Source organism: Gymnoscopelus microlampas (genome assembly GCF_963454915.1).
Source record: "Gymnoscopelus microlampas genome assembly, chromosome: 4".
NCBI lineage: Eukaryota > Metazoa > Chordata > Actinopteri > Myctophiformes > Myctophidae > Gymnoscopelus > Gymnoscopelus microlampas.
Genome location: NC_139941.1, coordinates 5,650,997 through 5,665,795, shown reverse-complemented (window position 1 = coordinate 5,665,795; position 14,799 = coordinate 5,650,997). Strand labels below are relative to the sequence as shown.

The 14,799-nt window shown below is 41.8% G+C and overlaps 1 protein-coding gene across 1 annotated transcript; it reads left to right on the top strand.

Annotated features, from left to right (window-relative positions):
- Positions 1-1,477: 1,477 nt before the first annotated feature.
- On the top strand, positions 1,478-13,628 carry LOC311043904 (uncharacterized protein; the record flags this gene model as incomplete). Its single annotated transcript, XM_084055328.1, has 2 exons — positions 1,478-1,680; positions 13,214-13,628. 2 exons carry the CDS (start codon positions 1,478-1,480, stop codon positions 13,626-13,628), a joined length of 618 nt encoding a protein of 205 aa, XP_083911454.1.
- Between the last annotated feature and the right edge of the window lie 1,171 nt (positions 13,629-14,799).

The window sequence follows — 14,799 nt, the reverse complement described above, 5'->3', positions numbered from 1 at the left end:
ATTTTAACTATTACAGTTTTATGAAAATTATTCATCTGTGCCTAAAACATACATGCAGACTCACATTTCTTTGAAACTTTGCAGAAATGTACAGGGTCATTCCAAATATCACTGAAACCAATCTTACTCCAATTGGCCAAAAGGGGGCGCTATAGCAATTTTTTGAAAATGCAGACTTTAAACAGGCATAAGTCATGCCTCGTTTGGCCGAAAGTCGTGAAACTTGCTTACACATGTGCCTTGACTCATGAGGAACACACGTATTGATTTGACCATTAAGCTCCGCCCTTAGATTGTCCGCAATTTTGAGCAGTTTGAAAAACACTTAAACCCAGGATTTTTCAGCTATTTGCGTGAAACTGTATCATCTGTGTGATCTCCTTTTTCACAGTTACTTGTCTGTTGGGCCAATGGCGTCTCCCTTAAATGAATGCCTCACAATCGCAAGGTCGCCAGTTCAAGCCTCACTTGATGTAGACTTAATTTAAGTTGAATTGCAAACAACATGACTGTATCAATGAATACATGTGCAAATGGTAAAAATAACCTGAAATGCTTATTTGAGAGTACGTTTTTTACGTATGACATACTTCATTCTGAAAATAGCTGATCTACAATCTCACAACTTTTCATGGTTTGTGAGCTTGTAGATCAGCTACTTTCATTAGTTTTGGTTCTGAGGAGATGTACAATTTCTTCATTGGTAAATGGCTTGTGAACGAGTGATCTTGGTGTTAGTGAAACAGGGGCTTGGTTCTTGAAAGAAGGCAAGAGTTTATGATCTTCAACAGACAATATCAGCCTGGACAAAGCTATAGCACTATAGGTAGTGTTGCAGCCTATTAGTCTGAAGGTTGAGAGTTCGAATCCTGTTAATGGCAGTAGGTTGAGATGTCCAATCAAACCATTATGTTTCCATCTCTCTCTCTCATCAATCTATTGTTTCCATGTCACTCTCTCTCTCTTCAATCTATTCCGTTTCCATGTCTCTCTCTCTCTCTATTCACTGGCCCCGTATTATCGCTGCTTGCAGCTATATTTATTATTATTATTATTATTATTATTATTATTATTATTATTATTATTATTATTAGTTGCTCGAAACTGGGGGGTCATTTGGGGTCTTGAGGGATGGCAATTGCTGCTCCCTAGTGCTCACATTTAACTTCAAATTCAGTTATTTCATGCATATTTTCTGCAACTCTGAATATATTGTTGCAGATTTATCTTAGAGATGAACGATGAGTGCATCGCAATCCATGCCCGTCCATCTACAGTACATGGGGCACATGCATGTTGGTCCCTTTTGGTCATGTCATTATAGGGAACACTTTCAAACGTTTTCTCTTTCCACCCCAAAGAAATTGCGAAAATAGTGGATCTGTAAGCTGTGTGGTAGGCTAATACATTTTTGCAGACCCCTATTTTTTCTGAAATTACGCCTCTGGCTCTAACTTTCTTTTTTCTTCCTACTAGGATGTACGTTTCCAGTGGCCATTGCACCAGATCTTTACCACACGAAATCGTCTCCGGCCAGGAGGCCATCATTGAGTTCAAGAAGACACCCAACACTGCTAGGGGCGCTGTCGGTGTCTTCACCTACGAGCTCCAAAATCCAAGCAGCAAATCGCACTCCGAGAAGCTAGCTTACATGTTCTCTGTGCCCTACGACTACAACCAGTACTCAAACTGGCATGCGGGGGGATTCATTGGAAAAAACAAAACTTGCAACTGCTATCTTTTTAAGGAGATGTATTACAACTCAGAGAATGGATTTCTCAGACGGAAAGGAGACGATTCGTTCTCTCACTCCGACGGTTATTTTAGAATCATGGCCACGATGACAGACACATACACACCTATCATGACTGTGGAAATTCATGACAACTGAGATCAGGGTTATTATAGTTAAAGGTAGGGTAAATGATACTTTTAGGTTAAAACAAAAGGTTTTTTTGGTAACAGGTTAAAGCTCTATATTGTGATACTAATCATTGATAAAGAACAGTGTTAGTTTAGTACCAGGGGACTCCCTGTCCCCCCAGCTCTTTAATGAACAGAAAAAAAAAAGTCAGGTGGTTTGCCAATTTCTCCTCCAGATAGAGCACCCACTTATCAGCTTAACTTTTATAGTGTTCCAATTCCAATTTGGTCTGCTCATTTCTTCATGTCCTTACTTGCAGTTTCACTTGTTTATTCTGTATCCTGCATGAGTTCTCTCTCCTGATTGGAGAGATTGGTATCCTGACCTGAAAATGAATTTTCTGTTTATTGAAGAACTGGAGAGATGCATGAGACCCATGTTACTGAACAAACACTCTACAGCAATGCTTTCAGAATACAGAGCTATTTAACACTTATTTTAACAACACACACACACGCACGCACGCACGCACGCACGCACGCACGCACGCACACACACACACACACACACACACACACACACACACACACACACACACACTTGGACTTGGAATAGTCACTTGTAAATTTATACGTATGAATAATAATTATGTTTTACCGTTCATAAAATGTAGGTTTAAAGGATATTCAAATGGTATGTAACTGTTCAGGGTACCAATGGAATAAATAAGGAGTGGAAATGTTTACCAAGCATGCAGTTAGCACATACATAACTAAGAGAAAGGTTACTAAAGTATCATATATTGGATGGTTTACTGTTTTTTCTGCTCCCAACTTGACCATGAAGTACACAGGCCTTAGTCAAAGTGAATACATCGGGGGTTTTCAAAAATGTTCAGGCCAAGGGGTCTGGCTGAGAAAGAGATGCAGCAGGGACCCCCACTTCATTTCGTATACAATTTTGCTGCAGATTAAACATTTTCATAAATTACATAGACCTGTTTGCCAGTACTATCATCAATGCTGTGTAAACATATATATCTTTTGTTCATTTGTTTACACATTTCTTCTGTTACTACTGTATGTTGAATTCATGTTAATATGTATTTTCAGACATTTAACACATGAACCCTCAAAACTTGACCTTGGTTCACTGTTCTTTTCTTCAATACAAATGGGGCAATGAAACACATCGAACAAATGAAACACCTGATACACCTGAACATTAATATTATACAATAAAACATAATTGAACTAGAAAAAGTTATCCTCTTGTGGCTAGCAATCCAAGGTTAAGAACCTTACTCATGGACACCTCAACCTATGGCCATAGACAGGAATCGTACACTCAACCTTCAGACCATCAGGCTGTCACAGTAGTGATTGAGCTAAGGCTTCATCCAGCATGATGGTGTCTGTTGAAGATCATAGACTCTTGCCTTCTGCCATGAACCGAGCCACTGTTTCACTAACACTAAGATCAGTTGTTCACAAACCATTTACCAATAGAGAAATGTCATGTCTCCTCGGTACCAAAACTAGTGACGCTGACGCTCAGCGAGACGCTCCGTCACATAGTGACTTTTCTTAACTTTTTAAACAGATTTCCAGCCAACAATTTTATTCCAAACTCCTGGATCCTAACCCGGTAACCTATTGCTTCGTATCACCTATATGATCTCAGTTATCGGATCAGTTGTTTTATGTTATTTTACCTATTTTAATGACTGTGTGCCGCCATGCTAGCTGGCTGTGGCTGGCTTTCAGCTTAGAAGCCAGCCAAGTGGGCTAGTTAGCTGTGGCTCGTCTTTAGCCTAGACGCTAACTTTTTAACACAAACATGCCTCCCAGAAACCAGATGGAGGAAACAAGCTCCAGCAGGGAAATATATGCACTCAGATATTAGCTCCGCTCCATTACGAGCCTGGTGAAGGACCTACTCACCCGACAATCGCTCATCCAGGACCACCTGGCACTCGTTTACAGAGACGGATGGTGAGCGCTCTTTTGAGCTTTTAATCACTAAAGTAGGGCGCACCAATCCATTTTATTGTATTTTAATTTATCCCCCCCCCCCCCCCCCCCCTGGTTTTAGCAGCTCTTTTTTATCTGACTTCAGCAACCTTTTAACCTGCATAATTAAGTTTGAAAGATTCATCTTGTCACGGTATCTTTTAAAGGAGACACACCATTGAATGTCCCTCAAACCATTTTCAAAAGGTTTGAGCCTAAATCAACACTCAGATATACTCATCCCAAGTCAATTATCTCAGGCTTATAAAGCACTTTCAGCTGCAATACCAAAACGTCCTGTTGGGCAGAGGGGTACTGTACTGCGGTACTGAGCAATTCTGTCTGTCAAAATACATGGGCAGAAAGTTTGGTGATGTAAGCAAACTTGCCATTCTGAGATGGCCTGTTCAGACACGCCCATTCTGAAAATCTCTGAAATGAGAATGAATGACTGAATGTTAAAAAAAAATATTTTTTGGGGTACAAGAGACACTGGGGAGCCCAAAAAATAAATAAAAAATAAAAAAAAGTGAAATTCATGGTGTGTCTCCTTTAATCTTGTCCAACATGTATCGGGTCCCACACATGACAAGGGTAACACTCTCTTGACCTTGTTTTTAGCTTTGGTTTAACCGTGGACAACATTGTTGCTGAGGACATGGCCACAACAGACCACAAGTCATTCGTTTTTAATATATTTTTTAATCCTGATTGTGTGATCGGAACGCGAGTCAAACGCTTGCGCATGATAAATGCCCAGTCAGCTGAGAAATTCTCCGCTGCTTTTAACACTTACACTAGTAGTATTGCCTCCTCCTAATGAAAACAGACATCGATGTTTTAGTCCACTCTTTTAATTCACTGTGCTCAGATATTTTAGATGAAGTCGCCCCTTTTAAATCATGCACTGTCCGCACTTTAAACAAAGCCCCATGGTTGAATGAAAACATTCGCTGTCTACGGCGAGAGTGTAGAAGTGTCGAGCGCTGGTGGAAGTCGTCTAACCTTGAGGTCCACCGGTTACATCTCAAAACACTTTTAAATGATTTTAACTCCATGGTCAAGGCTGCAAGAGCTGCCTATTTTGCCTAATTAATCACCTCCAGCAAAAAAAAAAAAAAAAGTACTTTTTGACCCAATTAACACCATTGTCTGTCCACCCTCACATGACCCTCCTGTATTTTCTATAATTGACTGCAATAACTTCCTCAAGTTTTTTGCAAACAAGGTTGTCAGCATTAGAGCAGGCATTATCCCTTCAACTTCCACCCCCCCAGTTAGGCCCCAACCACCAGTCTATCTTGGACTCCTTTGCACCTATTTCCCTATTTTTTCCCTACTGTCTCGGTCGCAAACAGCGTTTTCCTAGGGAGTTGAAGGCAATTAGGGGTGGGTGGGCGCCTACGGAGATGCTCTCAGCAGGAGGAGCAATGTTCTGACTAAATAAGTGTAGAGGAATATCTTGTGGAGTTCCAGCTACTATGCATCCCAGAAATATATAGCTTATAAGGATTTGTCATTTGCAATTTGTAAGGAAATGTAAATATGGCAACTCATTTAGATGTAGGCCTACGTAGGTTTATGGTTTCCCAAGGACTATAGCCGTTTCAATCATTTTCTCTTTCATAACAGATACATACATGTGCCAGATAATCCCTACACCAGTGTTTCTCAACCTTTTTGGTGCCAAGGCACACCTGGCATAGCCAAAAGATCCCAGGGCACACCTAGATATACGGTGTGTGTATGTGTGTTTATATATATATATATACCGATATATATATATATATATATATATATATATATATATATATATATATATATATATATACACACGCACGCACGCACGCACGCACGCACACACACACACACACACACACACACACACACACACACACACACACACACACACACACACACACACACACACACAGAGATTATTGGGCAGGTATAAAGAAACCTTGACCATTATAAATATATAAATCTTTGGCCTACAAATATATAAACTTGGGTCAGTGCAAGGAATGGAGGAGTCTGAAAACCTACCCAAAGTAAAACTTCTTTGGTAAGTATATTTGGTACCCAATATACTTCTAATATCTGATAATAATATCTAATAATGTGATCCTGATAGCATTATTGCGTACGCATGCGCTGTTGCCCACTACAGACGATCACCAAAACTCTCGCCCAAAAACAGTCACCCCGGGGGAAATCCGGTGATATTCACCTGGTATTCCTAAACGTAACCTCATTAAACTATGCCTAAACCTAACCTTATTCCTAAACGTAACCTCAGCTAAACTGATAATATGGCTAACCCTAAACTTATTTTAAAACAAATACAGGAATATGAGAACCGCTGGTCCGCGAAAAGGAATGGGGGCGATGGTGTTTTGGGGCGAGTTATATCGACAGCTCCGCAGCTTGAAGTTACAAGCGATTCTCTCCGTGGAGGAGTAATTAAACACCAAACTACAGGGGTGACGTTGACACAAACAAACTGGAGTGATTTAGAAGCACTTTATAAGAAAACTAACACTTAAGTGGATTTAACGTTAGTAGGCCTGTTTTTGACAGCCCCATTTCTTCCCGTTTTGGCGCATCTGCTGAACGCCGTATCGGCCCGTTCCTGACGCGGAGCCGCGAACGCTTTTCCTACCCCTTGTTTTTCAGTAGCGGGGGGCGGGGAGCGGGGGGCCTACGTCACATCCTAGACGGATAGCTCCGCCCACACTGGGCGAGCGCTGTCAGTGCAGCGGAAGTCGATGCGCAGACGGCTTTGTTGTTGAAGCCCGACTGACGCACGCTCATGAGAAACAGCAGATCTGGCGAAAACAGTTGCGTGCATTAAACTTTAAAGGAAACATGCAGTCTAAATATATAATAAACTAGAGTTTCGGGGGGCTACGCCCCCCTCAACCCCAGCCGCGCACGGGGCCCAGCCGTGTGTATATTGGGGGACCCAAATCGCCGGAGTGAAACTGTGGACATTTTTTTTTGAAAAAGGAAAAAATTTGAAGAAATAATATTTGTTATGTTTCAGGGGGTCCACAGGGGGTCCGCGGACCCCCTGATGGTCCACTGACCCCCTGTGGAGTGTTGGGACGCGCGGGGACACCCCTGGAACATTGCGGACCATTTCGTTTTTTTTTTTTTTTTCATGAAGGTGGTTGCTTGTTTCTGGCGCAGGCTGTGCAAACCTGGCAACCCAGCGCATGCTGCCGCACGTTTAAGTGGCGTAGCGTCATGAGGGTCAGTGGGGCCGTGGCTCGGTCAGTGAAGACCCTGTAGTGCGGATGATATGTGGCATAGAGGGGCAGATTGTAAATCCACAGAGGAAACATCCGTGGGCTACCATTGGTTCAGCGATGTGTGCGGTCGCCCTGCGGCCCCTCCTCCTCCACCAATGTGCAGTATTGAGAGCCCTGACGTCACAACAATTGGAGCGATGGGCACTGCACTGTGGTTGGTTAGGGTACACCTAGGGCCCAGGTAGAACCCAGTTAAAGCCTGCATGGGCAAACCCAGTTAGGACCCGCCTTGGTCCCACATAAACATGGCTAGTTGGGGCCCACCTAAGGGCCAGGTAGAAGCTACTTATAGCCTGCATGGGCATCGCAGTTGGGACTGAAGTGGATGCCGCTGACATTGCTGACATGGGGTCCATATGGTTTAGCCCACCTTGAAACCATATGGGAACTACGCTGGCATGCTGGCTGTAATGCAAACGCTGCATCATACGTGCAGTGTGTAGTTTGATGTTGTGTGTGTAGCAGATATACCTGCAGTGTGTAGATCAATGTCCATAGGAAAGTCAATGCCCAGCAGTGTTTTTTTTCCCCAGCAGAGTTTCTAGTGTCTCTGTGTCTCTCTGGAAGAGGTTGCACATGAAGTCTGCAGCCGCACTGAGGCGCTCCAACACAAACACTCTGACATTAAGCTGCTTCACACAACAAACATCAGCACCACGCTGCTGTTTGTCCAAAAGACACAATATCTGCTCTCCCACCGACGTCATGTGTTCATTTATCGACAGCCGTACAGACTCCTTTTGACAAATTTTACGTCGTTTATCCAGCTCTCACTGACTCTCCACATCGGGCTGTTATTTTGCTGCGATCAAGTCAACGATGTGAGAGATTAGCTATCACAGACGGACGGACAGGGGGTGAAACATAGTCTTGCGCCATGCCTTTCGGCCTGGCGGAGACAATAAGAAACCGAAAGTAAAGGAAATGGCCATTTCTGCAACAGAAGTAGTCAATAAACTATGCTATGAAAACATGGGCCACATTGGCAAAGAATGTAAGAAAGAGGCAATCATGTAGAAAATAGCCGATCTCCAAGTTTACAAAGCCTCTGAACGTGAGGCGTTTCGAGCTTGTAGATCGGCGATTTTCACAATATTTACTTGTGGAACGGAGTCAAACAGAATGGGGGGGTCCCTGATCAAGTACGTGTATTTGGGGGGGGGGGGGGGGGGGGGGGGCGGCGTGAAAGGGTTGATAAACACTGCTGTAATCGGAGCGAAATTATCTGAAATTACTACATGACCATAATGCAGGCTAACATGCGTTGCACGGGGCGGTCCTGCCATTACGTTAGTTACTGTAGTTGCTGTGGAGCGACATAGTTCTCCAGAAGACACACACAAACATACACCATCTACAATGGACGAACTGAGCAGCAATATAGACATTCACCACACGAACGTGCATTGTTGACAAAGTGATTGCACAGCCGCTGCAGGCATGACAACCAGGTTAGCGTTAGCGACATGGCAGCTATCACAGCGCCCTGTCCGTCGTGCTGCAACTGCCTGTGATGGCTACAGCAGTAACAGCAAGCTGTCTGCGATGCCATTGTCTGGAGACTGCTCTTAGCGTGACACGACCAATGAGAGTGAGCGCTGTAGTTGTTGCTAAGATACGGTGGCGTCTCTGCCCCATAGCTTGTAGATCTCTCACACATGATTGGCGTAGGCTGCGTTGCCAGGTCTGACTTTGTGTCTAAGCAATGGTCGGCTGATTTTTGCGCGCCTTTGGGCTCGTTTGCATTGTGCGCGCGGCAGCGCTTGTTTAGCGTACGTCAGCGCGACGTGGCAACGGACGTGGCAACGTGAAAGGTGATTGGCTGGTGAAAAGAAACACCCGACGTTACACCAGAAATGGTGCCTGGAGAAAATGGTGACCAAAAAAAAAGTTTGGAAAAAAAGGAAAAAAACCCCGCAGCGGCTGCGTGCTGTTGTGGTGATGAGGTCGTGCGCACGGTAAACGGTACGAAGCTGCCTCCCCTTCCGTTTTGTCCGACATTTGGTGAGTAGAATTAATTATGTTGCGCGGTGGAGAAGGTGTATTGAGCAGTGAGATGTCCCCTACGCGAGGCGTAAATTCAGCGCGGCCGGCGTGGCGAGTCAGTTGGCGACATGTGGTCTGGCGGTGCGTTGTTTAGTCGATAACAGAGCTGTGGGGTGTGGACACCGAGGGTGCGGAAGTTGGTCGCCATTTATATAGTTAGATATCCATTTGCCTAATTCACCACTACTTTTGCGACTGTGTCTCAACGTGTTTTTACTGGTTAAATAAAGGTTAAGTAAAAAATAAAATGTGCGTTTGAAACTTAGTATTTCTCTAAATATTACACTTTCACGACAGCCTAAGTATAAACTGTTATATTAGATGAGTGAAACAGCTGTCGATACAGTCAATATAAGTAAATCATTATATGATGATAGCCTTTTATTAGCCTGTTATTTTGCACAACACCTTTGTACAACGAAGTATAAAATAGGATTGATTAAAGTGTTTAATCAATGTATTTGATAGTAAAAAATCTATAAACATTATTTTCTAAAGAATGCGGTTCTATGAATTGGTCCATCATCATCAAGATGATCAAAAAGCCACGCCAAGAATGCGGTTCTATGAATTGGTCCATCATCATCAAGATGATCAAAAAGCCATGCAAAGAATGCCGGTTCTATTAAGTGGGCCATCATCATCAAGATGATCAAAAAGCCACACAAAGAATGTGGTTCTATTAAGTGGGCCATGTTTAATCAATTTTCAAGGTTTCAAACGTTCAACTAGGGTAACCCTAACTGAACCTTTTTTTATTTTTTTTATTCCATTTTCCTCACTAATGGTCAACAAAGGTCTATTTTAGGTTGATGGTCCAAATAACAAAATGTCCCGAAATTATAAAAAAGTTACTCATAAGGCTATCATCATATAATGATTTACTTATATTGACTGTATCGACAGCTGTTTCACTCATCTAATATAACAGTTTATACTTAGGCTGTCGTGAAAGTGTAATATTTAGAGAAATTCTAAGTTTCAAACGCAAATTTTATTTTTAATTTAACCAGTAAAACCACGTTGAGACACAGTCGCAAAAGTAGTGGTGAGACAGCTGTTTCACTCATCTAATATAACAGTTTATACTTAGGCTGTCGTGAAAGTGTAATATTTAGAGAAATACTAAGTTTCAAACGCAAATTTTATTTTTTACTTAACCTTTATTTAACCAGTAAAAACACGTTGAGACACAGTCGCAAAAGTAGTGGTGAATTAGGCAAATGGATATTTATTATATATTTAGACTGCATGTTTCCTTTAAAGTTTAATGCACGCAACTGTTTTCGCCAGATTTCATTTCTGCTGTTTCTCATGAGCGTGCGTCAGTCGGGCTTCAACAACAAAGCCGTCTGCGCATCGACTTCCGCTGCACTGACAGCGCTCGCCCAGTGTGGGCGGAGCAATCCGTCTAGGATGTGACGTAGGCCCCCCGCTCCCCGCCCCCCGCCCCCCGCTACTGAAAAACAAGGGGTAGGAAAAGCGTTCGCGTTCCTGACTGAGTACCAGCCAGTACATGTGATGGCCGCATGAAGACAAAGCCAAACATTTGCATTCCTATAGCCGATGGTCGATTGGCTGTGCCTGCGTATCTGCGACAGACTATGAGCTCAAGGCAGCGGCAGTGGGGGGTATTTTTCACACCTTCAAACTGCGCGGCACACCGTAGCATTACCTTCGGCCCAAATTGGGCCGAATTGCCAGGGTTGATAAACACTGCCCTACACCAACAGAGTAAAAAAAGAAAAAACGTTTCAGTCATTCAGTCCGACTTCACTGTAGCCTATATTAGCCTTTTCATAAATTATATTTGTACTTAGGCTGTCGTGAAAGTTTATAATATTTAGAGAAATGTAAAGTTTCAAATACAAAAGTAGTAGCAGTAGTTGTGAATCAGCAAACTTGACATTTAGACTGACCTCCGTCTGGAGGCTCAGGTAAAAACTGTGGTTCATACCTGCTTCTTCCACATAAGAAACATACACATAATTAGACCAATCCTTTCTCTAACCTTCACAAAGTCATTAATGCCCTAATTTCATCTCGTCTGGACTATTGTAACGCCCTATATTCAGCAAAGGATCCATACACTGCCTGCAGTTCAGAATGCCGCCGCCAGACTTATTACTGGGACTAAGAGATCAGAGCACATAACCCCGGTACTGGCTGCACTGCGCTGGCTGCCAGTAACTTTTAGAATAGATTTTAAGATTTTATTGTTAACTTTTAAAGCTCTTAATGGCCTGGCACCACAATACCTAGCTGATCTGCTAAAAACCCCATGTGCCTGTCCGCCGCCTAAGGTCCTCTGATTTGGCCCTACTAGATGTTCCTACTGATCACCCTGGCTGGTGACCAAGGGTGATCGGGCCTTTGCCGTCAGGACCCCTAGACTGGAACAGCCTCCCATTGGACCTCAGAGTAGCTAGTTCCATTGCCATTTTTAAATCCAAATTAAAGACCCATTTTATAGAAAGCCCTTTTTAACCTCCTTCAGCAAAATTCGGTGCATCTCCTGTATACTCACTGTCACTGATACTGTTGTGTGTTGTTCTTATTGCTGTATTATGCACTGTTTGAATTTAACAGTGAATAATATATATGATGACATAGCCCTGCCCCCATGCTCTTACTGTATATATATTTCTTGCCATTTGTGTCCATACATGTAGAATAATCCATCATTATGATGTAACGGTGGCATTTGTATTGCCATGTTACCTAGACATGGCCTTCTAGCGCCTTCCTGTATCTTATTTTCAGAATGTTTCAGATATTTAGTCATAATAAGTTCAAATATATGCAATTCTAAGAACTACAGCTCTGACCTACAGTGTTGACATCAGGGGACTTTGCACATGTCACATGTGAGCGTTGAGAGGGTTGATTGATTACATCAGATAAGAAGCTTGCGGGACAGTAGCCACTATTATAGAACAGTGCTGGAGCCTGAGTTTCCCCATTTAAGACAAATACACAAGTCACATGATTAATCAACAGAAGGTTACACAAACATGGGCAGACCGAACCATATAAATAGAGTGGCTGCTCATTGAACAGGAAGAAGTGTCCTGCAGTTATCAGTGTTACTAGTTACCAGGGTGTCTTTGCTGCGTTCGTCATTTTCCATTGCGAGCTCCGAGAGACTGACGGTAAGAATTGAGTGTTTACACAACGATAATTTCTGATATGTTTTACAGTTTTGTTGTTAGCAGTCAAGTAGTATACACAGCTTATAGAGTACTAGAATTTCATATGCTTAGGTGCATATACTGTACACCTGAACCATACACCTGTTTCTTTTCTTTTTTTTCAAGATGCATAAATTAATAAAAATGAGTGGATCCAGGTCAAAAATGTCAGGATCAGTGATGAACATGTTGTTTGCACTCTGGCCAGGCTTTGTTTTTCCAGTTACCATGGAAAGGAACATGGATGTAGATCCGATTGTGGCAGTTGGTGACGCAATTGCTAGCCTCCTTCCAACTCATCGCCAGTGCAACGTTACGATCAGCAACAGGAGTTCCCGTATACTCATTAATCCCAGGTATTTGTTTATTTTTACTAATGTGTTTTTTATTCCTTTTTGTACTATTATTATTATTATTATTATTACCCTTATTATTATTTTCATCAGTTACTCTAACCAGTGGTATTTTTATATATTCCCCAACTGCGGATTAATCTGATCCATGCCCGTTAACAGTATATGTGACACATGTTATAGATATGCGTTTTGCTGTCTGCAACCCTATTTTGGCCATGTCATTATAGGCCACAACATTTTCAAACATTTTCTCTTTCTCAACCCCAGCAAATTGCGAAAATGGTGGATTCACATTTCACAAGCTTGTAGATCCACTTTTTTTTGCTGTTTTGGAAATGTGGTCTAAATGATCATTCATTTTTGCAGCCCTGTATTTTTTCCTGAAATTATGCCTCTGGCTCTAACTTTCTTTTTTCTTCGTACTATTAAGGATGTATGTTTCGAGTGGCAGTTGTACCAGATCTTTACCACTCAAGATCGCCTCGTCCAAGGAGTACATGGTTGAGTTCAAGAAGACGCCACACACTGCGTGTGGCGCTGTCGGTGTCTTCACCTATGACCTCCAAAATCCCCGCAGCAAATCGGTCACCAAGAAGCTAGCTTACATGTTCTCTGTGCCCTATGACTACAACCTGTACAATAACTGGCATGCGGGGGGATTCTTTGGAAAAGACAAAAGTTGTGATCACAATCTTTTTAACGAGATGTATCACAGTGCTCAGGATGGATTTCTCAGACGGAAAGGAGGCAATTCCTTCTCTCACTCAGACAGGGAATTTAAAGTCGTGGCCACGATGACAGACACTCACACGCCTGTCATGACTGTGGAAATCTATAACGACTGAGATCAGGGTTATTACAGTATAGTTAAAGGGAGTGTAAGTGATGTTTTTTAGTTAAAACAAAATGTTAAAGCTCTATATTGTGTTAGTAATCATTGCTATAGCATCGTTTTTGTTCAGTAACAAGGGTCTCCCTGTCCCTAGAGTTTTTTTAGGTTTCCAATTTCAGCCAATAAGGAGAGAGCACTCATCAGCTTCAATTTTAAAGTGTTTCAATTCCAATTTGGCTTGCTCATTGCTTTGTGTCATCACTTCCAGTTTCACTTGTTTATCCTTAGTGTATCCTGTACTGAGTTCTCTCTTGATTGGATAAAATTGGTATCCTGACCTGTATTTAAAAAATATATATATCCTCTGTTTATTGTAGAGCTGGAGAGACGAGGAAACACATGTTACTGAACAAACACTCTACAGCAATGATTACTATCAGAATACCGAGCTTTTTAACACTCACTTCAACACAACAAAACAAAAAATCACTTACCCTACCTTTACTAAAGCTAAATAACAGAAAGTACAATTGACAAAAAATTATTGTTAACTTAAATGCTAAATCTAAACTAGCTATAGTTAAAGCAACACAAAAGAGAGAGAGAGAGACAGACAGACAGACAGACAGACAGACAGACAGACAGTATATGATATACCTTTATTCTCCTTTATATTCTTTTTGATGCCTGTAATCAAAGTATAAACCTTTGCAGCTATGAATGTTGATCCTTTTGGAAAAACTCTGGGCTTCTATTTTGATGGGTTAGGGTTGTACTACAGTATACCAATGTTAATGATTCTGATCTCCAGTATATTATAATGTTTTTCATCCTCATTGGTGGAGGTGTGGTACACAAATGAAAATAAATGTACTTCTCCATATACATTTTGTACTGTTTAGTATTCTTAAAGATTAAATATAATAATGTAAAACAATCACAGGTGCATGTTAACATAATAAAAGCACATAATCAGTCACTTATGTTTGTGTGAATTTGTTTGCTGAATAATTATTATCTTTACACAATGTTGGTAATTACAGTATAGGACATTCAAATGGGATGTAACTGTCCAGGGTTACCACCGGAATAAATATGGAGTGGAAATGTTTAAATAACTAAGAGAAAGGATATTACAGTATGAGATAACGTATTGTTTACTGTTTTTTCTGATGACAAATCTG